Below are 23,387 nucleotides of genomic sequence, written 5' to 3'. Positions count from 1 at the left end.
TGTGGGTTTTTTTGTGATTCTGTTTGTTTGTGTTTATGGTCGTTGTAATTTTTTTTATTTTAACGGGGAGGGGGTGTTATAATTACACCCCCCCCCCACTTGACAGAACGATGCTACGTGCATGATCGAGTATAAGATAAACATGAAGCATCAAAACAACGCCCATAAGTCTGCAGAATGCTCCAGGAAATGTGCATACGCGCTGTTTTCTCATACACCGGGAAGTTCTTTAGACACCATTGTCTTAAAATCTTTTTATTAAACCTGGCATTCTGTTGCATATATTTGTGAATTAATCTCTTTTTTATTCGTAGCTAGTCGAATATCGGTATATGTATTTACTTTTTCGCATTACAACGCAACAATACATATCTTATACTTAAACTGCTTAAAAATAATTAAATTAGTTCCTTATATTCCAGATTGTTTTAATATTCATTTAATATATATATGAATTGATGGAACTTGAAAAGATTTTTTTTAGAGCAACAAACATACTTCAGACTAAATGTCCTTTAAGCAAGAGCTCCTGGACTATTTCGGAATTAGTCTTCCCTTGCACATCATGCTAACCCAAGTCAAGACTATCAAATAACTCTGACTGTTATTTGAAACCACTGATTCTGTTTACGGTTTTAAACAACTACAAACGAAGAAAAACAACGCAAGTGAAGCATTGCCTTTTGGGTCACAAAAAGTCATTACAATGGTTTCCAACGAGCAACGCGTATTTAAACTCTAAACAAATGCAATTTGGTGATATCAGTTCAAATATGACCTGCGAATGACCAGTGATAATCTGTGAAGGGGGATTAAAAAACCATCTGCAGCCATGGATTCAGATGGTAGTTCACATAAAATCAAAGATGCCAAGGTACGTCAGCTATGTGGAAATTGTCAGCGCAAGATTAACATTGCGTGGAACTGTACAAACTGCAGGAAAATTCTGTGCTACAACTGTAAGTTTTTACACGCGAAAAACGAGTCAACACGGACCCATAAAGTTGTGGAAGCGCAAAATCTAAAAAATGGCGACGAGGATTCAACATCAAATAAGTCTCAAGACTGTTCCAGCCCTACCGATCGGCCTCAGTCAGCCACAAAGTCCGTAACAGATCTAAGGATACGAGAAACCTGCAAAGACCACGATGGCCCGCTTCTACATCATTGTAATACCTGCACAAAGCCCCTTTGCGACGAGTGTGTTCGAAACGAACATAAAACGCACGACTTGATCAAGATACAGCAATTTATAAAAACCGAGAAACATAAGTTACTACAAGAAGCGTCGGATGTCAAGAAAACTCATCTTGTTGAATTGAATGCAATGCTTGAAAACTGTGCCGCGAAAAGGAAAGAATCAGAAAATGGATTGAACAAAGCGTACGATGAACTGAATGAACACATTGAAAAACTTATTGCAGAGGTAAGGAGTGTGGCAGATGAAGTTACCGATGATTTTAAAACCGTCCACGTTGGAAACGAGTCCGAAATTAGCAAAACCGAAACCGAAATTAAGGAAGCAATTGGCGTTGTCAATGAGGCGATATCAATATGCGAGAACAGTTTGGATGCATCTATTTATAATGTGTATCAAGCTAAAGAGAAAATGTCACACCTCAATGAAGGAATGGTATTTCCGAAAGAACCTACAGTTCATCCAGTTGATTTAGAAAAGGGTCAAATCAATAGGTCTCTTTTAAGTAAAATGATATGCACGAGTATAGTGAAAGAAGAAGAGGAGGAGGAGGAAGAAGAAGAGGAGGAAGTAATAGAGGAACCCGTCAGACCCGAAAGCAGCAAACCAAAGATTCCAAAGGAGGAGTTTGATAGGTTTATCCTGTGTAAGGTCGGCATTAGCTGTTTGTCTGTTGGTGTGGATCACTCCATAACAGTGCGAGATACGCAGACTGCAAGAGGTATTCAGAAGGTGTTTATCAGACACGGAACGAAAGTGGACATCAAGGAACCGTTAGAGTTCGATAAGTTGGTCACAGATGTTTGTTGCTATGACCTCAAAATCACTTTGGTTACTTTTGTAGGCACAAGTGCCATAAAGGTCGTCAATCAAGTAAATGGCAAAATCGCGTCTTTTACGGATTTAGCTCCCCTGTTTCCGGTCAGTTTGTGGAAGACAGCAGACGGATCGATTCTTGTGTCCGTTGTAGAAAGCGAGGAGCTAGAGACCAATGAGGGCAGTACTCGCGCAGTTTACATTTTATCCCCCAAAGGACGAATCCTGAAAAAGATCGAGTATTTCCAAGGAAAGCGAACACTGAACAGACCACACCGGGCCGTGGAGAACAGCAGGGGAGAGATAGTAGTGGCGGACTTCATAGACCTGGACGACAGGGTGATCTGGATGAAGAAAGATGGAGAGGAGATCTGTTCCTACAAGGGACACGTTTCTCCCAAGTACCCACGACTGATGGCAGCCCAGGGTCTCGCCTGTGACGGACATAACAACGTCTATATTTCAGATGCTAGAAACAATGTGATTCATGTAGTGGATGGCTCGGGGAAATTTGTTCGCTTCATCGAGAACGACATGGACCGGTTTTTCTCCCCTTGGGCTCTCTATATGGACAGGGACACACTGTGGATTGGTACGACCAATGGACGTCTGTATCGTACCGTCATTCAGGGCATTGACATTAAATGATATATTTTATAGTCTTAAACCAATTTTTGAAAAAAGATACTGACAAATAACTAATTCACAATTTCATTGATTTTGCTGTTTGATATTATAATTTGTGTTTTATTTTGTTGTTTTTTATAGATTTATATTATTCATTATTGTAACAAACCAAATAAAAAATATTCATACAATAAAACATATTTGCAATTTGATTTTTTTAATGAAGAAAGGTATCAAGAGAAGAGCTGTAGAATTTGTTTCAACGTATCCAATTTGTCTGGATTAATGAGGTCATACATAAAAAAGTCACTCTTGATTATCATATTTGCAGTAAAAGTTTAAAGAGAATCAGAGTTCCTTGGCCACGTAGTCCCACGAGACTACCACTCCTTGCTGGGGACCTAGCGTAAGACTGCTTGTGTCCACGTCAGTGTCCGCGTCAAAACTCTCGGATCCGCCCGTCGTCAGCTCAAACGAGGCTTTGCTCTGTATGGTGCTGTGGGCTTTCGCAAAATCACGTGACTGTGCCGTGCTCGCAAAATTGATGGCCACTAAATACCTTAAATGATTAAAGAAAAACAACTTACTATATAGGTTAGGTATAATTACTTGCTTAAAGCAATATGAGCTGCAATTTTCATGTTGAATTTTTTTTTTTTTTTACGAAAATGTCATTTCCTGCTAAAATGACAAAAATATCATTGCTTTTAAATTTCTGTTAGCTTTATTTTTGTGGGAAAAGCCGTTAAGAAGACTTAATTGAAGCAAAATTGAATTATTGTCATCCTGTACAAAAATTGATTTGCTATATATTCCTTAGAAGAGAAATCTTTCTTCCGAAAAAATTACGGATTTTTTAAATCTTATTTATCATAAAAATTTTAAGTTACATGCAGACTTATCATTCTAACAGGTTTTTGAACCAAAATAAAATTCTAAAAAATACAGCTCATATTGCTTTAAAATGTAAGCGTGATTTTAATGTATTTTTGATATATAATATATATATATATATATATATATATATATATATATATATATATATATATATATATATATATATATATATATATATATATAATGTAGGGGAATCATACCCTTTCTTTCCATCAAATTCTCGAACAAAAGAAAACACAGCATCATCAACCACGGTTGGATAGTAGTCTCCTATATGGAAGGTGTCGTCTGATCTCAGGGTGGTAAGGTTTTTGAAGAAAGACATCAGAGAGTCCCCTTTAGCACTCTGATTCTGAAAAGTAAAATAATCAAAAACATAGGATACTTGTTTGAACCCAATCTAACAGAGAACAGACAAAGGCTGAGGGATATTAGAGTCTTCAGGAATAATTACCTTCACATTATTGGTTTGATAGTCAGCACCAACACTGATCCACGGACTTGTTCCGTTGGTGAAACCCCCATTGGGTGTGTTATCCCACTGCATGAGTCCCCTCATCGGTTGATTCCGCGATGTGCTGCTGCTGGGTTGAATACTTAGGTCGACCATGTTGATTTCGTCCCCATAATACAGGATTGGGGTGCCGGGTAGCGTCATTGACAGCATTGCAAAACAGCGAATAAAACTCTCGCTGTGATTGGTTGCAAAACGTTTTGTCATCTCATCACCAAGCTAAAGTTATTAAAAGTTAAAAAAGTGCAATTTACTTGTATACCGATATACCTTTAAAAGACAATGAAAAAGATGGCGATATCATGGTTCCATCAATAGTTTCTTCAAATCAAGATCAAAACAGACGTATATTCCACTTGCGTTGCGTAAATATGATTGGATACTTACGGACCACGTCGGCCAGCGACCTGAGGGTAGGTTGTCCATCCAGCCATTGACATATTCCCTAATGCACTGACCGCCACAGTCTGTAGGAAACTGTCTCCTCTTGACGGGGAGATGAACCCCGTCTCTCTGAAAGTGGCCGTAGTACTTCATCATCTCTACGTTGTTGGACATAGGGTCTGGGTCAGCCATTAGAACTCTGTGAAGGGGAAAACTCCTGATTTAAATTTTGGCATTCTACGTTGTCTGCTAAACAATTTGTTTTGCTTGTCTTTTCATTTACACAGTTTTTAAATGTTTTATGTAAATTCTAAATATCCTGCCTGTACTTATCCGTATACGCGTCAGTTGTTGTGCGCCATCTTGCAAACATGTCATAAATTTCTGGGAGATTCTTTGTGTAAATATGGTTGTAGTCACCGTATTCCTGAAAAAGTTAAATATAAAAAGTACAAGGACTATATAGAAATATTGTAACTATTGTATATAATAATTACTCACTTCTAAAACAAAACGGTGAAACTTACATCTCCTACAGCACTTGGGACTTTCGATTCATCCCGTAGGTCATAGTCCGTAAAGAGATAGGCGCTGTTCCTTATGTAGAACCCGTCCACCGACTTGTTCAACCAATGCGTCAAAATTTCCTGCAAAATACACATAGACGCGGTGTAACTTTAATCTTAATCCTACGATATAAAGGATCAAACTACTCACAACACCCTGATGGAAATTTTTTGATCTTACATTGAGTTTCTCCTTGACCTGCGGACTACGAAGGTTAAGGTCAGGCTGGTTGTGTAGAAATTGATGTAGGTAGTATTCTCCTGACCTCTCAGAAGACGTGTTCCATGCGCCACCCCCATACATGGATTTCTGCAAAAGAATCCATGGTATTTGAAATAATTGGCCATTCCGATTTTGTCTTCAGGTTTGGTCATGTCTCTTGTACAACTGAACATACCCAGTTTGTTGGTGTGTTTGTCCATACATAGAAGTTTCGGTATGTATCGTTCCTGAATCTGGCCTCTTGACTCCATTTAAACCAATCACTCTGGTCGCTGGTTTGTGAAGGGACGAAATCCAGTATCACTTTAAGACCTAATAATTACAACAAACAATATGTTATTCCAGAATGTAGAAATGAACCACAATTCAAGATCTTTCATATCACAATATGGAGTTTTGAGAACAGGAATTTATTGAACCTTTCCCGTGCGCATGCGTGATAAGTCTTTGCAATGCGTCGTCCCCGCCAACGGATCCGGCAATCTTCATGTGGTTCTTGATGTGGAAGTCGCCATCAGTTCCGTCATCTTCGTAGTCGGGACTCAGTGATATTACACCGACCCCAAGGTCCTTGATGTAGTCCAATTTAGATGCCACTCCTGGAAAGAACAATTTGAAAGGTATGTTTGACAATGATATCGATACAGAACATAATGCACCATATGAATGGCATAGGTACAGTTACCCAATGTTTTTGGAAGGGCTCTTTCATGAATTACAAGATGGTCCAACAATGAGACTTTCGCACACTTTTTCCTCATATAATGGTCAAGCAATGAAATATATCCAGATTAACAGTCATTACCATCTAAGTCTCCTACGCCGTTTCCATCGCTGTCCTTGTAGCTCCGTACGTAGATTCGGTAGATGACCTCGTTTTGCCACCAGGATCTGGAATCCGGGGATTTGCATTTCGGGTAAACCAACACCAGCGCCACCACGGTTATGATCAGCGCCAGCCAGCCCAAGAGGATGATGGAGATGCATATCATGCGCAGACGCCTCCAGAACGGTTTGGAGGAGTGTACCAATAACTCATCCTTTCCCATGCCGCGGAATGGGCTGCCATTGTTATCTGAGAGCTTGACATCAATGCTCTCTGATGATCTTAAAGAGAGAATGAAGAGCGAATTAGTACACGGGCAAATAATTGATATACACATGTACATCTAAAAATTGGTAAACTGTGTATTGCTAATTTAAAGGGACTTCGACACGATTTTAGCTCAAATATTTCCATATTTATTTTTTTCATTTTAACTAGAATAGTTATTATGGTGTTTGTTTTATATTATTTGCCAAAATATATATATGAAAGTCAAAGCGAGTAACAGAGGTTATGTCTTTGTTTTGTAAATAAATATCGAGTCCTGTTATTGTTTATATATGTGTTGGATTGTACATGTATAAGTTCTAATCCAATGTTAATTGGTTTTTGTTGTTGATGAAATCATTTATGAACACATTCAATAAGTTTATCCTTTTGACCACAAGTTATATATATGGTCAAAAACAATTTCTTTGCATTATTTATAAACAAATTTAAGACCTGAGCTTTGGATAAAACCTTTTTCCTCCGTATCTCGCTTGTAACTTGACTTCGAACATTCAAGTTTTGGTAAATCATTCTAAATACTACTACATAAGTAAACCATTTTATACCAAACAATAAAAGACATTTTTTCATTACAAATCGTGCGAAAGTCCCTTTAAAACCATATGCATATGTACAAGTCTTGACTTAAAGTTTCTATGTCATCCATAAAGAACATCTTGTACGGATTTATTTGCAACATAACTTGTACATAGTCAGACTTTGGATTTAGTAAGTTAGTTTTGCGAGCCAATTACTCAATGATCAGTACTATAAACGTCATGAGAGTACAGTACATGTAGAGATAATACTTACGAAGGTTTTTCTGGTGCATATGAAATAGTAGATATTTCAGGCATGATTTCCACCCAACTTACAAAGCAAGTGCTTATCTTAAAGGTTAACCTTAAGATAGAAGAGTTCTCCAAATCACAGAAGGCAAACAAGTCCTAGGAAACCCAGCTATGTAGTCTAGACCATGCAGACTGTTTAAAAGTTAGTCCCGTTTACCGGCCGCGTACAAAATTGGGGTACTATCACGTGAATAAGATACACATGTGTTTATTGTATGATGTATTAACTATTTGTTTATCGGTATTTATCAGTGAAACATTTGCGTCAGAAATCTGATTAAGAAATGACAAGATAATTCAGACTTGTTCGGCATTTAAACCATGTCATCTTAGTTTACACAATCATGTACATGTAAAAAATGCGACTTTGGGAATTTTGGTTAATGCACTGCTAAGAACAGTTTAAGGGTGTACAAAGTATGTTAGGCCATTGCAAGTTTTTTCTTTGTTTAGCGTCCACCCAAAACTCAAAAACCTGTCTTTCTATCAGGAAAAAAACCCACAAACCCAACTAAAGGTTCAACAAAATAAAATTTGATATATATTTTGAAGTATTTTCTTCATTTTGTAACAAAAATAACAAATACCTACTATATGATTTCCATTTTAAATGTTTTTATATTTGATTTCTGATCCAGATTTAAAAATGCGATTCTGAGCCCGACATATGAAAAAGCGATCTAATTTTATGAACAACAATTGTGTTTTTTACATCTCAAAACCAATCCGTCCGCGGACGCTAAACATAGAAAAAAAACTTGGAATGGCCTTACTTAAAAGACATGAAGATTTGTATAGAAGTAGAATTGGTTAGAATGTGATACCCAATTAACCTTTAATTTTTTCATTCAAATGAACGATTTGCTCTTTATAGTTGGTTCATATAAGTGCAACAAAATGGTTCAAAGTGTATGAAAAAACCCAATCGTTTCATGGGGAATACACAAACAATAAAAATTAAGGGAAAACAACGAAATGGGATACATCAGGCTCCAGGATCATGAAGCAATTTTAGTTTTAAGTGAAAAATTGTACACTATCTTAATATTTCCTGATTGAAAAACACTAACAAAACTGAAATGCCATTAAAAGAGGGCTGATATAACGTTGTTAATTAATAATAATAAACGTCATTTTATGATAAACAATCATTTTATAACTACCTGAAATTTTGATTTAAGTCTGAAATTGCTTCATGATCCCGAAGCTAGTTCTAAAACATATAATTGTGACGTTATTTGGCAAAGGACCCTCGATAAACGTAAAAGTAACGTCACAATTAAACAGGTCTGGATTGTTACGTCATAAACACGCCGTAACGAAGGCATTGCTGCATTGTTAGCTGTACACAGAGGTATGTTGATGAAATTCTCTCATCTGTTTAAACAATAATTGACATTTTTAGTGTAAATGATAGAAAAGATGCATAATATTTTGTGAAGTGAATGTAATTTGATTGAATAAGATGTCGTTTTCAGCTTAATAATTGGTCCAATTACTTGATTAGATTGTTTTGGGGAGACTTTTTAAAGATGGCTGAGATTGGTTCCGATGAATTTCCATTCCGATTGGAAATGTTTATAAAGAACAACGGAGAAATTAACGTGAGGGCGTTAATGGCTGCTGATCTGGGGGACTTCACGTAAGTCCCTGTTATAAATTCTTTGTAAAAGTTTTGATCTGGTTTTAATATACAAAAAAAAGCTATAAACGGTTTAGTTTCTATACGTATGATTATGATGTTAATAAGTCTATATTCAGTAGTTCTTTAAATATTTTGATATTTATACAGAATATTTATCATTTATTCATTGTCTGTATGTATCATTTTTTGAATGTATTAAACCTTCTATGTGCTATATTATTATTGCAGCCCCGAAGATCTCCTGTACGAATTCTACACGCGGACTTCTGCTGAGATTGCCGACATGAAAAGAGACAGAAGACGACTAGAAGCAGAAATCCCGCAGGCGACCAGGGGCATCTTGGTATGAAATTTTGAAACTCGAAATATAAATTGGCGTTAATGGAAATGAACCTCGTTCGATACAATTGCACATACAACTTTCTTTTTACAGATGAAGCGTAAGGAATGTGCAATTGTTCAATCAAACATCACCAAATTGAAAGCAGAATTCACCGATCTGAATGAACGTAATAAGTTGTTGAAAGAGATCATGAGGCTAAATCTGTCCCTGAAACCACGATTGGCCACGCAGAATCCCACAGAGCTCGGCGGCTGTGCCACACTACCAGATATACACCGGAGGGGAGCCCAAGTCCTCAGGGTCCATGACTCACAGAATCCCCGAGGTCAGAGGCAGCCTTCCCTCTGGGCCAGGGACTCTCGCAGTACACCGAGTCTTCCGTCCATAGACAAGGCTAGACAGCGACCAGTACCAAGCTATGCCCAGGAACCAGCTGGCCTCTGTGGTCAAAGAGGAACAAAAGCAAGCCATTTGACCAATGAATGTAAGTAAAGACTTTTCAGTAAACTCATTTACTGAAATGTAGTATGTGAAGAAATGCATGTCTGTGAATGTTAATATCATATACCGGGTATATAAGTGCTCCGTTTTTTTTTAATTTCAGACAAGCGGGTCAAAAGCTTAACAAATACCATAGAGAGAAAACGACAGTGTTCTCAAAGGAAGAAAGATGCTTCTCTGTCCAACCTCAGGAGGCGAAACGTACCGCTAGGAGGCGGTAGATCCCAGAATGCCATGCATTGATCGAATAATGTGTAATGGTTGGATGTAGATGTCTTTTTCCTATGCACTTCCACTCTAATTTAAACTATCCATTTCGTCTGGTTTTGCTCCTTTTTGTAATTGCCAATTCTGATTTGTGTTAGTCATTAAATGTAAATGAACAGTGTGTATTTATAACTTCGATTCCTTCACCTTGCATTTACTTACATGGTATTTTAGATTTTATCGCAAGTAACAAAGAGATGTAAGGTTTACCCAGGTAGGCTGCCAGAGCAATAAAAGGGCGGTCAATTGGTTTCGGGTCTGTTGTATAGCTTATTTTAAACACTTAACTGAACATCCGACGTCTGTGGTAAATCATACGCAGGCATTGTATTTTCTACTTTTTACCACAGGGGCCAAGCCCGTTTTAACATTAATTTCAATGTAACCATCTTTATTTATGGTTACATTGAAATTAATGTTAAAACGGGCTTGGTCCCTGTGCTTTTTACTAAACAGAGAGAGAGAGAGAGAGAGAGAGAGAGAGAGAGAGAGAGAGAGAGAGAGAGAGATTACCTTATATCTATTTCATCAAACTTATCATTTGACGAGGGCTTGTATGCTAGAGGTTCTATATTGTATGACTTGCTCATATCTACAAACTGAATAAATTAAAGACATGGTAATATAAGTTGCAACACACACTGAAGATAGATACGTAAAAGAAAAATCTATATAGTGTATGCGTTATACCGGTATCATCTGAATAGTAAGAAGTTATGCAGGGTCACGTTTGTCCTACTTTACGAAACCGCTGTACCCGGGTTTTCTTAATTAGCTACCTTTATTTTTTCTCTAAATCACAACCTGACCTTTTACTTCTAAATTTTAGAAAATGTTAGATTTGTGTACATAATCATTACAAATCCCACATGTACAAATATGTTCACATACAATAAACAAAAGATAAAACGAAAACACAACAACCTACCTGTAGGGAGGAGATAAGACAAAAATGGCGTTCACAGGTGAAACTTGTATCACTGACACACCTGAGTTACGGTGCACAGATATGCAAAGTTTTTAAAGTATTTACCTGCTTACCTGAGACAAGGGAAGATAACCGCTGAAGTTTTTTTAGTTTTTTAAAAGTATTTAAAAAGATGGTTCAGTTAAAGGAAGAAAGACAATTAAAGAAAATAGTCAAAGGATTTTATATGATATAAACCTAATATGGCCCCCGTCATTCGCAACTTTTAAACGTGTTTCAGATATATTAAATTGTTACCCGTTTATTTAGTTTATTTGCACTCGCTTGCAGCATATAACGTCATATATGACGCTATTTTTGAATTTCAATCATAATCAGTCCCAAATTGACATACATCTTATCTTTTTTTTTAATGGAAATAAATAGCGACGCTTTGAAAAGGAACATTTTTTTGTCACATAAGTCTTGGGTAAATACATCTTTGATGAAAAATTTTGTTTGTTCAAACATTCTCTTAAGGTTTTCTAAAAAAAATATTTGAAAACAAACCTTTTATGCTAAAAATGCAAAAATGGCGGGAGAAGGTTTACTTTATGATGTCATATTTCAAAATTGTGGGCATTTGGATCAAAATGAAAATTAACAAAAAACTGCACATAATTATCCGTATAAAAAAGCAAAGAATTACAGAGAATGGATGATGTTCATTTTACGGGGCCATAATAGGCCCATACCATATATTGTCGTTTGTTTAAAACCATATTAACCCAATGGATGTATTGCGCCCAAACCCTGTTAAGGGACATAGTCATGATTTGAGCTGAAAAATTTCAAATTCTAATTGCTTCCTCATTTATGATTTTAAGAATGTCTTATTGAACTATTTTTAGTAACCATATTTTAAGTGTAAGTCATCGTGTTATAAGCGAGATGTAGAGACTGTACAAACAAATTTTCTGATGATAAACAACCGACAATCTCAACTTCCTGGGTCTTTCTCATATTCGGGAAACCCAAGCCGGAAAGACTCGGAAAAATATGCGATTAAAGCGACTGACAGTTCCGAATAATAGTATCGAAACATTTCAATATTATTGTTTTTCGCAGGTCAAATTAAAAAATAGCATGATTTTGTATTATATACTATTAATCTCTGCGTTACCAATGGCTACCGAGGATTTCAAAGTAGAGATATGAATATCATAGATATTTGTATATTCCATTGACTTGTATTCGCACAATAATTATAATGTGGATTTCGATCACAATAATTGTTGGGTGACATTTTTATTATTTTGAACCAGAACACAATTATGATTTGATGATGAAAAGTAATTATGTTGGTATTTTTTCTTTTAAGTTAAGATTATGTAACTATTGTGAAAAGATAATAATAGTGCAATTTAAGTGAGGTTTGGTGAAATTATAAACAGATTTCACTGTACGTCCTGGTCCAGCACCCCCCCACCCCCCCCCCCCCCCAAACTTCTCATCCGCCGAATCTACTGAAATTGAAATATTTCATGTTCTTTAACTTTAAAAATTCCATACTGTTTAAACTTATAAAAATATTTTTGGAACGTTTTATTGAGTTTCAAATTTTACGTCTAGTCTAGATCGAGAGATTTAATTGTGTACTAGTGGCAGATCTTTTTTAAGTATTTATTGACCCGTATCAAGTTTTCTGGCAGATACCCTATGTACATGTATTTATTAATTTTGAGAAAAAAAAATATGCATTTTATTACGATGGGGAAAATCTATTTATAAACAATCTTACACTAAGCATCGGTATTGCAAGTAACCACCGTACGCGTACGTACGTTATCGCTAAGGAAAATTCCTTGTAATCCTCTTTCATAAATAGTTTCGATCAATAGTACCAACTTTACCTTACAGTGAACCATATATATATATATATATATATATATATATATATATATATATATATATATATATATATATATATATATATATATATATATATATATATATATATATATATCAACATTTGTTTAAAATGTTAATGTTTGTATTTAATGTACCGAGTATGTTATATATATTTTTTTAAATGAGACATATTTTGCTGAGGACGTAAGTGGCGATACAACATAATAGTGATGATATTACTATACAGAGAAAATTTCCCCTTCGTTCGCCCCATTTAGTTTTGATCGCTTCTTGCCCCCAGAGCATTGACGATAAACACCGGTATCATCAACAGTGGGCCCAGTTTTTGACTTGACGGACGCTAAAGACAAGCAATATTTCGAGGATGTGATACAAGTGGAATTTACTGGTGAATACAGGAAGAAAACCTCATCCGGCTAAATACTATACATAGAAAAGGTGGACTCATTAATAAAAAAAGATGGGGCTAATAGGAGAAAACATGTCGGAATCGTTCTCCAAGTTTGCATTCATGGTCATTGTTTTCTTTTTGGCGACTGCTACAAGAGGTTTGTGTTTATTTTCCATGCTAATAATTTTATAAATAATATATTTTCATTCATAACTAATGAGCATAAGTGTTCATTTTCAAAATTATGGAATGTTTATAAAACTACAACGTTAAATTTACATGTTATTGTTAGAATGATTCAGGGAAAATTCTACAAAATTCTTGATTTTTCCTGATTTTGTACTTAGATAAACATAAATTCTTTTATCTCTCACTAAGACTGCATCGACGGAGAGTTAGGGTATTTAAATTTTATCGATTTGACATATATATTGAGTGAAAGACCCGGTAGGATTATCGATACGTGCTCTAGTTTCTAATAGGATAACAAAATATTTATTCAAAAAATTTCATCAACTAATAGTTATTGTTTGTGGTCTTACAATACAATATTGAATTTAGACGCCCAGTATTTAATTTAATTACATGCCACTGAATGTTTCTGACCTGCTGATATTTGTTGAGCAAGAGGGAGACAATGAAATTAATAAAGATTCGAATTCAATGCGCTTTCTTTAGCATGTCTCCCTGACTTGAAGATTGTTTTTTCTCATATATTTAAATCGATGTAATATAACTTAGAACCCATCCTGCCTCCCAAATGGAGAGCCCTTTTCCAGGCTTAAACATTGCTTCAAATCATTTAACTGGTAGTTTTTGACAATGGCATATTCTTTATTTCATGCAAGATGATGTTTTGTAATATTACAAACCATATAGAACATTCATATTCCGTTTTATTACTAAATATTGAGTAGACCGGCTTTTTCAACAATAGAACAATTTATAGATGATTCATAGATGCAATAAATTGCACGAATAGATGGATTACCTGACAGAATAGATACTATGGTTGTTCGTTTAATATGGAAATAGAATTGAAAATCTTTTTTTACGCTCTATTTTGTTATAATTTTAGAAACGCCTTGAATACAGGTTCTTTCCTAAATATGTTCACTTAGAAACTATAGCGCCTTTGTAAAACCTAAGGAGCTTTTTTTTTAATTTTCCAGAGCTGTGGGTTGTGTTATCAAAGCAGCTTATTATCAAGATTTTACTTTGAATATCATCTATTTATAGAATGAAACGGACACATTAATCATCTGTAACACTATTGTAGGAGAATGGCTCCTGGTGATAGTATACATGTTCAGGGACCAGCTTCAACAAATAACGGGCTTAGGACTGGATGAGCAGGTGCCTACTGTGAGCGCTGACAATGTCACCACCGGCACCACCCACCCTCCCCAATCCCTGCTGGAATCCCACCACCTCCAGAACGTGCACTGGTTCGTTCTGATGGCCGTGTCCACGTCTTTCATTATGTACTATGGCATGGCGTATGGGTGGCACTATTACTACTATGTCAACCGCAGGCACTTGGTAATTAAGCATTTATTTAAATAAATGTAGTTACACAATATTCAGAATCGTGCTACCAACACACCCTTGGTTATGATCCTAACGTCTGCACTAGATTTCTGTTAGCAGATACTCACATGGCTGTATAAATCATCATTCTTTTTTGTTATATTAGAGAAATTGTTTTTGTTAACATGTTTTGCAGTTTTACAAGAAATCCTTCTTTTTCTAGCAGTCGGGCAGGTAGGAAATCGATTTATGTCTAGGAATTGTATGTTCTAATATCTAAGGTCTAATAGCACCTTTGGGTAACTATCGATTCCTTGGTTACTTTTATCTGTAGCAAAATATACAGATCTCTCCATATTATCAGTCGATATGTAATCGTTCCTAAAACTCCATACAAGACAATATCTAGCATGCATCTGTACTAAATTTACACTTACGATACCTAAGGATGTACCCATCAAAGCGAAATGCTATATTGTTATATTGGGGTTCTTTTCAAGTGGACGTGAGGACTTATTGCGCTACTTAAATGTAGGAACATTATTTACATAGTTTTATATGTAATGGTTAGCTTTTGGTATCTCAAACTAAATTTGGCATTGAGGTAAACATTGTGAGATTCTAGACATTGAAGCTGTCCATGAGTAAAACATTAGCATGAATTACATTTCCTTCACGCATAACAATGTGAAACTAGTGAAACAAAAAACAACAAACAAAAACTGAAAAACCCATAAAATTCATTTTCTTTGAAAATACAGTAATTATTATATTTATATACAATGAAAAGGTAGAGTACTCGAATATAAAGAATTTCTGTTACATATGTTCGAATGGTGTGCTGTGTTGTAACATTGTCGACTTATTGTTTTCCTGTACAGGCCAAGGAGTGGAAGTGTCAGCCGGACAAGTTCTTGACCCCCGAGAACGAAAGACACGAGATTCTCCTGGGCTCTTTGAACATGTTAATAGGGTCAACGGCTTCTGGGGTCATTGCCTGTTACATCATGAACGGCGGTAAAATAGTTTACATGCATTCAACATCATCAACAGTGTTTTATAGAACTGCAAATTTTTCATTTAAATTATGCAATTATTGTTTTTTAATTTGAATGCATTTTTAAATCTCTCAGTAGGTAGGGTCTCGATTGGTTTCACCATGGTTTCTTCTTTGAACTTCAGGGCATTCTAAAATGTACTACAGTGTACCAGAGCGAGGCTGGGCATACTTCCTTTTCTCTCTAGTGGCGTTCTTTGTCTATAACGAGACAATGGCCTACTACCTTCACCGTCTGTTCCACAACCCTTGGCTGTATAAAAAGATCCACAAAATGCACCACCGGTACCACCAGCCCACGGCCTGGAGTGCAGTGGCAATGCATCCTCTGGAATTTATCATGTACCAGGGGTATCTGGCGGCCACGCCCTTCCTTGTCCCAATCCATGCTTGTAAGTTAAAATGAAAAGAGCAGTATACGTCTCGAAGAAAAGTTTCCAAACCATATTTCAGCATTAGTCATGGCGAAGTCACAATGATGTTTTATCATCTTGAATATAGAAGGAAGAGAAAAAATAATACGAGTAACGTTGTCATGTTTAATTATTTTTTTTGGAAATTGCTTATATCACATCTGTAAAATTATATAAAAGGATGGGGTTTCAATGGGCTATATCGGTGACCTTGTCCTTTTTCCAGTCCCCTTCCTGTTTGTGTTGCTTTATTCCTACTACTACGGACTCTGCGACCATTCCGGAATCAAGATGGGCGCCATCTGGCCATGGCAACCGCATTCCTATTTCCATGACAACCACCACAAGTAAGAACCATAATGAATAAAATCAATAATACTAGTAAACAGTCATGATTTTATATGACTTACAAAACAGGCATTTGAATTATATTTATTTTTCCTTTGTTTACCAGACATTTTCACGTCAATTTTGGATTCAACACGTACTTTTTCGACTGGTTCCATGATACTCTGAGGAAAGAGAGCAGAGTTTATGGGGAAGAGGTTTTTGGGGGACGAGGAAAACAAAGCCAGAAATCGGAATAGTCATTTAGAACAAAGCAGTCTTCCTGTTGGTGCCACTGTATGACCATAAGATTCTGTTGTTTGTGAAAATGGTTAATTGTGAAGATAATGTTCTGTTGAAATATTAATGAATACTTTTTATCAATGTAACTTTTCAAGGGTACTGCAAGAACGTAAGAGAATGTTTATATATAGGAATTTAGAGATAAATGGGGATATTTTTTTTTTGGGGGGGATGGTCAGAAATATTATTTAAGTCTATTTCAACTTGATTGAAATGCAAGGACATCAAACTGTTATTTTAAAAGAGATAAATATTTTCTGTTTGTATATAAGATTGGCACGTACTGTGTGCGTGTAACTGTGTGTGATTGTGATGTAACACGTAACAGGTAACCAGGTACACACCAAAGAACAGAGTCTGTGTGAGGGCCCGATCTGGGCTGGTCAGGTATTGATAATCCACTATGACGTGTAATCTGTGACACAGATTTCACTGATACTCAGTCGTGACTAGCCACAGGAGAGTGCTGATATTTATTTGTTTTCACTGACTGTAGTTGTATTTTGTTAACTGTGCTATAGTAACTTATTTTCATTGTTGTTATGGTTTTTTTTTTTATTTTACGCTAAGATCTCTGTCCACGTACCCATATGACAGTTATACGATCGCATTACTTGATGGGTATTTGGAGTGGTCCGTATTGGCAGTATTTACACAATATATTTACATGGAAACATCCCAGTCCTCTCCCGCGCCCAAATGACAGCGAATACAACGACATCCCATTTGTATTGCTTGACGGGTGCCAAGGATGAGGTTAAGGGATTCTAGCATCAACCCACCCCTCTTATTCCCTACCCCAATCATAGTCACCAAAACATCAAATGACAGCTAATACAGTACTATCTCAGATGTATTGCTTGATGAGAGTTATGGTTATGAAGGACACCCCACCCCCACCCCCAATCAGAGGTCAGAGTATTTTGACCGACCGATATTATATTGTTAAAACTCCAACAAAGATATCTATTTTTTTTAAAACACAAGATAGATTGTTAAATTCAATACATGTACATTGAATTTGTAGTTTGAAAAAGTTTAGCTCTATTTGTGGAATTTAAATTTAAAGTTCAAAATCATAATAGGATTTTTTTCCCACAGCACGACCATTCAAAATTAATTCCCCCGAGTAGAGTGTATGTGGATATGGGGTATTTGTATGTAAACATAAGTTTAAATAGAATTGTTATGTGTCGCTATTTAATTGACAAATATTTTTTCCCCTCTACGCATATGACGGTGCTAAGGAACCTGATACCTAGCGCTTGATGTGTAGTCGCTTTTATGCTTATGTCTATTTTAATAGATAATTTTAAAGTACTTTCTTTCTGAGTTATTCTGAGCTTCAATTTTAATTTTGATTAAGTAGAGATTTATGTAGTCTTAACACTAGTCAGCGCCAAATCAATGGTTTACATTATATGGAATTTTGTTAAATTTTGTTTTTCAAACATTTGTTGTCAATAAAAAGATAAATTTCAGAATTTTAAGTATTTGTTCTTTGTCTACGTTCCTAATAAAATACACTGTAAGTATATCAAGAACATTCATCAATTCCTGTATTCTCTTTTGAGAAATGGACAGGCATAGTAGGCTATGCCTGTCCACTTCTCAAAAGAGAATACAATTTCAGTATCGATATTGATTTTGGTAATTGATAAATAAAATCCATATCCCATGTAAAGACGAGAATCTGGGATTCTTCTATAAATTATATTCGGACTTTAAATTTTCTGAAAACCCTGACCCGATCAAATTTTTGATAATAAAAGATTTTTTTTGTTCGGATACAACACACAAAGTGCGCTCAACCAGAAAAAAGATTGCGAGTGACCTCCCTTTACAGTTGTTTACATTGGTAGCAGAACCGACATGATTTTCTTTCAACCACCTGAACGAAAAGTCCGGCGGAAAAGGATTAAGCGATCCCCGCCTTCAGAGAATGATGAAGGCCTTTGTATGGGAATATTCCAGACCTCACTTAACATGGGCTTCATTGTTCTTGTTTTTATAATTGCATCGACCAAAGGTATGTGAGATCAATGCCTTCTGAGTTGTACAGTGTTGTTTTCGGGTACAGTGTACTTACACACACGGGAACCTATAACAGTTTCTGTTGAAATGCGGAGGGTAATATGGTTTTTATCAATTTATGTTAAAATTGGCGGGTAGAAACACAATCCACTGATATTTGTCGGACGAAGTCCTATATGCTTTAGCCAAGTTGAAAGTTCAATTACATGATCTAGTCTGTAGGCATCTATATATATACGTGATGCTGTTTACGGTGACAAAATTCAATGATTCTTTTAAAAGACGTTTGTTTGGTAAAGGAGAGAACAAACATTGGAAAAAAAAATTTAAATAACGTGAGTTAGAAGTAGAACTACATACTAAACTTGCTCAAGAGATAAAAAATAAAATTCCGGTGATATTGTAGTATACTATATGCTTATACAATATTACACTAATTCAGTGATCTTTAGTAAGTTTGTGCGAATTGTATTTGCATGTATTCATGGATTGGGGTAATAAACAGATCGTCAATATGGGTCGTTGCGGCCCGAGAGTGAATAAATAATTGACGGAACATGCAAATCGATCGAGACTGGAATGAACACAACGCTGAATAAAAACCGAACAGATAGCCTAGACACATGCTGAGAATTTGCTCTGGGTTTCTTTTTATTCTGTGTTTTAGTTTAAATGATGAAAAGAATGGGAAGGAGCTATGGGACTATCCAAAAGTGAAGCAAGCTGGCAAAAATCTATAAGCAGGAAAAACCCAACATACATGTAGCAGACCAATTAATGGTTTCTGTTTGAAGTCTTTTAGAAGACAAGCGTTATGATGTTTTCATTGTATCAAGCTTTTTAATTATCATTCTCTATTTCATATAGTCTAAAACACTGTAACGATTATAGTATGATGCTATAATATTAATATACTTTCAATGTAGGAGAATGGATCCTTGACGTCATCAGGTATTTCCAAAACAAAAACAAAATCACCTCACAGATACCGGTCCTCGATGACTGGTTACCCTCCATACAATGGCCGGAGTTTAAGAGAGTCCAGAGCTTGCCAAAGTTTCTATTTTATTCGGTCATACTTTCTGTAACATCATACAATGTCATAGCTGGAATCTGGTACTGGCTCTTCGGGAGTGCAAAGCGGAAAAAGGTAGTCCACGTTTGGTTTGTGTTTCATATTCATCTACCACAAATACTTGTATGATATGAGATGACATTAAACATTTCATATATTAATTTCACTGTATACTAGTAAGTTACATGTACAATACTTTGTATTTGTTGAAGGGATATGGTGACATCGAGGAAGATTCTTCACTCTTCAATGACGCAATGTTCAGCTCCTTTAATGTCGCAGTGATGTCCATTGTTTCTGCTCTATTGGCCTGGTTCACATCAAATAAAGGTATTGAGATACATTTACTAAATGTCAACTAAAATTTGCAATGGTTTGTGTTTGAACTTATGTGATTATACACCTTTACACACGTTACGAAATATCCTTCTTATCTGAGCTTCCTCGAGCTTATTTGATCCTTTTTCCTAAAGAAAAATGTTTGAAATGTTTTTGCTTAATTTTATCTTATAAACATTTCTTGTTTGTGTAAAATACCATTTTTTGTGAAAAATTTCGTTGTCACATTTGCGATTAAGTTGTTATGAACCACAGGCCCACGGTTTATTCATGCTACATTGTAACTATTATACACAAACTTTCGACAGAAATCACAGATTTGTATTATTATTGAAAATATTGACCATGTCTGAGCTAAGTATAAACTTAAGCTCCTCCCTAAAAAGAAATTGGTATGGAAAGATGAAACAGAATTGCACTATGTACTTAGTGGCTCTAATAAAAATTTTAAAGTGATAAAGGACATCGATGAACATGTAAAAAATCTAAAGCCTAAGTTAAGTATTCTTCATTTCCCTGTATTCCAGGTTATTCCCGCCTCTATAATGATGTGTCAGATTGGGGTTGGTTGTATTTTGCCGTGTCAGTTCCCGCGCTATTTTTGTATCACGAAGTCTCCTCATACTATCGCCATCGCACTTTTCATTCGCCAATGCTGTATAAAAATATCCACTTCTGGCGCCATCGGCCCAAGGAGACCACGTGGAGTTTAATGGTGATGCACCCAGTGGAGTGTGTGGCGATGTTGTTGCAGAGTCTACTACCTATGTACATGTTTCCTACACACATAGGTAACAACAATTTTTCAGCAATTGTCATGGAGAAAAATCGGATAAACGTTTTGGTTTTATATAGTAATAAAAACTAAATTCAATATCAAGTTCTTATAACAAAACAAACGAGTTTTACCAATAAATTGTCTTTCATTTTTCATAACAGATTATTGATATCATAAATCACCGTTTTGCTCTTTCGTACCGTCTCTGCAACAGTAAGTTTGTTATCAAACTAACAGTCCATCCGTTATATATTGAACTTCTAACATTTTTATTTCAAGGGGTTTACTTGTTCCTGACTATGGTCACCATGTATAATGACCTAATGTTTCACTCGAGTGATAGTTCATTTCAACAGAACCATAGAAAGTAAGGCAGTCAATTATACTCATCCCATTCGTAATAAACATACTAAACTATCCCCTACATCAATGGTATAATGCTGATACTATTGACTTGTAGGTACAAAGACGTCAACTTCGGCGTGAACTCAATACTTCTGGACTGGGTCCGTGGAACACTGCATCATGACATTTATGACACGCTGTATGCCGAGGCCAACCACTACAATAAAGAGGACTAGAAACATGTCCGAATGTAGGAAGTCTAGAAAATTCCTGTATATTGTTGTCTGCCTTGCTATCTGCATAGGTTTAGGGAGTCTACAGCAAAATGACTTACTTCGTTAGACAGCCAAGCCGAATCGGATATCTCGAAGTAAAAACGACAACTTCAAACATCTGGTAGATATCGGTGATAGGAATCCCTTGGGTACTCATATCATATAGATCCTAATTTTATCGCATGGATCGAACTTTTTACAGAGAGTCTGCAACCAAAGTAGAACAAAAACATTCAGTATTATGTATAGAAAAATAATCTTGTAACAATTCAGAACTTACAGTTCTAAATTAGTTGAATATTAACCGCAAAGCAGTGGTCTATTAAACATAAATGAATATTCATTTAATAATAGTTTAGGCTGTCATTGTTGACCCTTATAAAGGGATAGGGTGTTTAAGGTGTTTACACACGAAGAACCATAGAAAATTCAAGTCGTAGAAAAACTAGAATAAACTAGATATCTCCATGTTCATATTAGTGGTTAAGAAATGCAGTAATATTTAATTTATGACCTTGATAAGGTGATACAGATTAAAGACAGATATCGCGTGATGAAAGTTTTAGAACTGGATATTTTTAAAAGTTGGTATTGACTAATAAAAAACTTGGTACATTCATACACCTGCGTGTATATCATTTATATGTACGAGGAATTTATAATAACCATGATATGTAATGCTCGATCCTGTCACATGATGATACAAGTAAACAAACAGGTTTTACCGGCACATGTATTATATTATTATCTATGGATTTTTAAAAATGAGATATACGTTGTCATTCATCGTAATCTTAAATGATGAGTGTTTGAAACACGCTTATACCGGGTACTTGTGTACTGGCACATTTGTACATGTAGCATAATTGCACTGAGTATGAATTTCATATTTTTTATTTTGAATTTATCAAATATTACGTATTTATCAAATCCATTGTTTAAAAGATGTATGAACATGATGCTGGTGCCTCAAATTATATGCTGAAATTGGAACTCAAGATAATACAATGTACTTTCTCTGGTACAAACGAGCATTGACTGTCCATGTGAACTTTATATTGGTAGTTACATAATTGAATCTCAAGGTGTGACCTAGTCATTAAAGACACAACCAAAGCTTTTGTCAACTCGAGTTGTTTTTTGTTGTTTTTATTTTGCCACATTCTGTAAATTAGATATATACAACTATACAATATATACAACACTGAGCGGGCATGTTTTATTGTACGTTTGGAATTGCAAAAAATTATCCAATATAATTACGGAAAACTGGAAACTCGATACGAAGCAGTTTACAATGTCCATATCCCGTACAGAATGCTTTAATGTAGAAATAGATATAAAGATGTGGAAGTAAATAGCTTTCAATTAATACCGGTGGAATTTGTGCAGTTTCAGCCAAATCGGAGAAAAAAAGTTTGTAACTGCAGCAGCTAGTGGACTTGCATTTCCAAATATTCGTTTGAAAATGTACTATCCGGTGATGCAATACCGGTATCTTCATTTATTCTATTTATGGTTATTCAATTTTTGTTCAAAATACAATATTAGTATTTTATCTATCTTAAATTTTCATATTGTTGGAATCTGTACGTTAGATTTGATTTCTTTCATGTTAGATTAACAAGACAACTTCAATCAATAATCTGTCTTGTTCACGTCCATGAGCTTTAGCTTTGTAATACGTAATTACATAATTTGCTCGAGTTGATATAATGCCACTAGATAAGTTTTATACATAAACCCATATCTA

At 35.6% G+C, this 23,387-nt stretch overlaps 5 protein-coding genes across 7 annotated transcripts; 4 read left to right on the top strand and 1 right to left on the bottom strand.

The window, feature by feature from the left end:
- The first annotated feature begins 832 nt into the window (after positions 1 to 832).
- On the top strand, positions 833 to 2,662 carry LOC128192492 (uncharacterized). Its single transcript, XM_052865214.1, has one exon. It carries the CDS (start codon positions 833 to 835, stop codon positions 2,660 to 2,662), a length of 1,830 nt encoding a protein of 609 aa, XP_052721174.1.
- A 177-nt stretch (positions 2,663 to 2,839) lies between these two features.
- LOC128183994 (alpha-glucosidase-like) lies at positions 2,840 to 10,972 on the bottom strand. Of its 2 annotated transcripts, XM_052853263.1 has the most exons (12): positions 10,857 to 10,972; positions 10,442 to 10,527; positions 6,031 to 6,332; positions 5,645 to 5,824; positions 5,401 to 5,537; positions 5,184 to 5,312; positions 4,964 to 5,083; positions 4,760 to 4,863; positions 4,440 to 4,635; positions 3,993 to 4,271; positions 3,739 to 3,890; positions 2,840 to 3,200 (listed from the first exon to the last, which is right to left on the bottom strand). In XM_052853263.1, exons 2-12 carry the CDS (start codon positions 10,516 to 10,518, stop codon positions 2,990 to 2,992), a joined length of 1,887 nt encoding a protein of 628 aa, XP_052709223.1. In that variant the 5' UTR covers positions 10,519 to 10,527; positions 10,857 to 10,972; the 3' UTR covers positions 2,840 to 2,989. The 2 variants fall into 2 exon arrangements, with proteins under 2 accessions (XP_052709223.1, XP_052709231.1); XM_052853271.1 differs by lacking the exons at positions 10,442 to 10,527; positions 10,857 to 10,972 and adding an exon at positions 7,135 to 7,314.
- Positions 7,498 to 10,371, top strand: LOC128184017 (uncharacterized). 2 transcript variants are annotated; one of them, XM_052853303.1, is made up of 5 exons: positions 7,498 to 8,526; positions 8,680 to 8,814; positions 9,046 to 9,160; positions 9,251 to 9,644; positions 9,765 to 10,371. In XM_052853303.1, the coding sequence occupies exons 2-5, from the start codon at positions 8,705 to 8,707 to the stop codon at positions 9,902 to 9,904; spliced, it is 759 nt and encodes a 252-aa protein (XP_052709263.1). In that variant the 5' UTR covers positions 7,498 to 8,526; positions 8,680 to 8,704; the 3' UTR covers positions 9,905 to 10,371. The 2 variants fall into 2 exon arrangements, with proteins under 2 accessions (XP_052709263.1, XP_052709255.1); XM_052853295.1 differs by having other exon boundaries at positions 7,498 to 8,814; positions 9,765 to 10,370.
- A 1,983-nt stretch (positions 10,973 to 12,955) lies between the features above and the next one.
- LOC128184008 (uncharacterized) lies at positions 12,956 to 17,864 on the top strand. The gene is made up of 6 exons (XM_052853283.1): positions 12,956 to 13,315; positions 14,438 to 14,700; positions 15,570 to 15,705; positions 15,871 to 16,137; positions 16,385 to 16,505; positions 16,613 to 17,864. The coding sequence occupies exons 1-6, from the start codon at positions 13,228 to 13,230 to the stop codon at positions 16,743 to 16,745; spliced, it is 1,008 nt and encodes a 335-aa protein (XP_052709243.1). The 5' UTR covers positions 12,956 to 13,227; the 3' UTR covers positions 16,746 to 17,864.
- A 761-nt stretch (positions 17,865 to 18,625) lies between these two features.
- LOC128183093 (lathosterol oxidase-like) lies at positions 18,626 to 22,753 on the top strand. The gene is made up of 6 exons (XM_052851959.1): positions 18,626 to 18,817; positions 19,749 to 19,972; positions 20,110 to 20,227; positions 20,764 to 21,027; positions 21,294 to 21,381; positions 21,475 to 22,753. Exons 1-6 carry the CDS (start codon positions 18,661 to 18,663, stop codon positions 21,593 to 21,595), a joined length of 972 nt encoding a protein of 323 aa, XP_052707919.1. The 5' UTR covers positions 18,626 to 18,660; the 3' UTR covers positions 21,596 to 22,753.
- The last annotated feature ends 634 nt before the right edge of the window (positions 22,754 to 23,387 follow it).

Source organism: Crassostrea angulata, chromosome 1 (genome assembly GCF_025612915.1).
Source record: "Crassostrea angulata isolate pt1a10 chromosome 1, ASM2561291v2, whole genome shotgun sequence".
Classification (NCBI taxonomy): Eukaryota; Metazoa; Mollusca; class Bivalvia; order Ostreida; family Ostreidae; genus Magallana; species Magallana angulata.
Note: the sequence above shows the minus strand (reverse complement) of the source record. Positions and strands in the feature narration are given on the sequence as shown.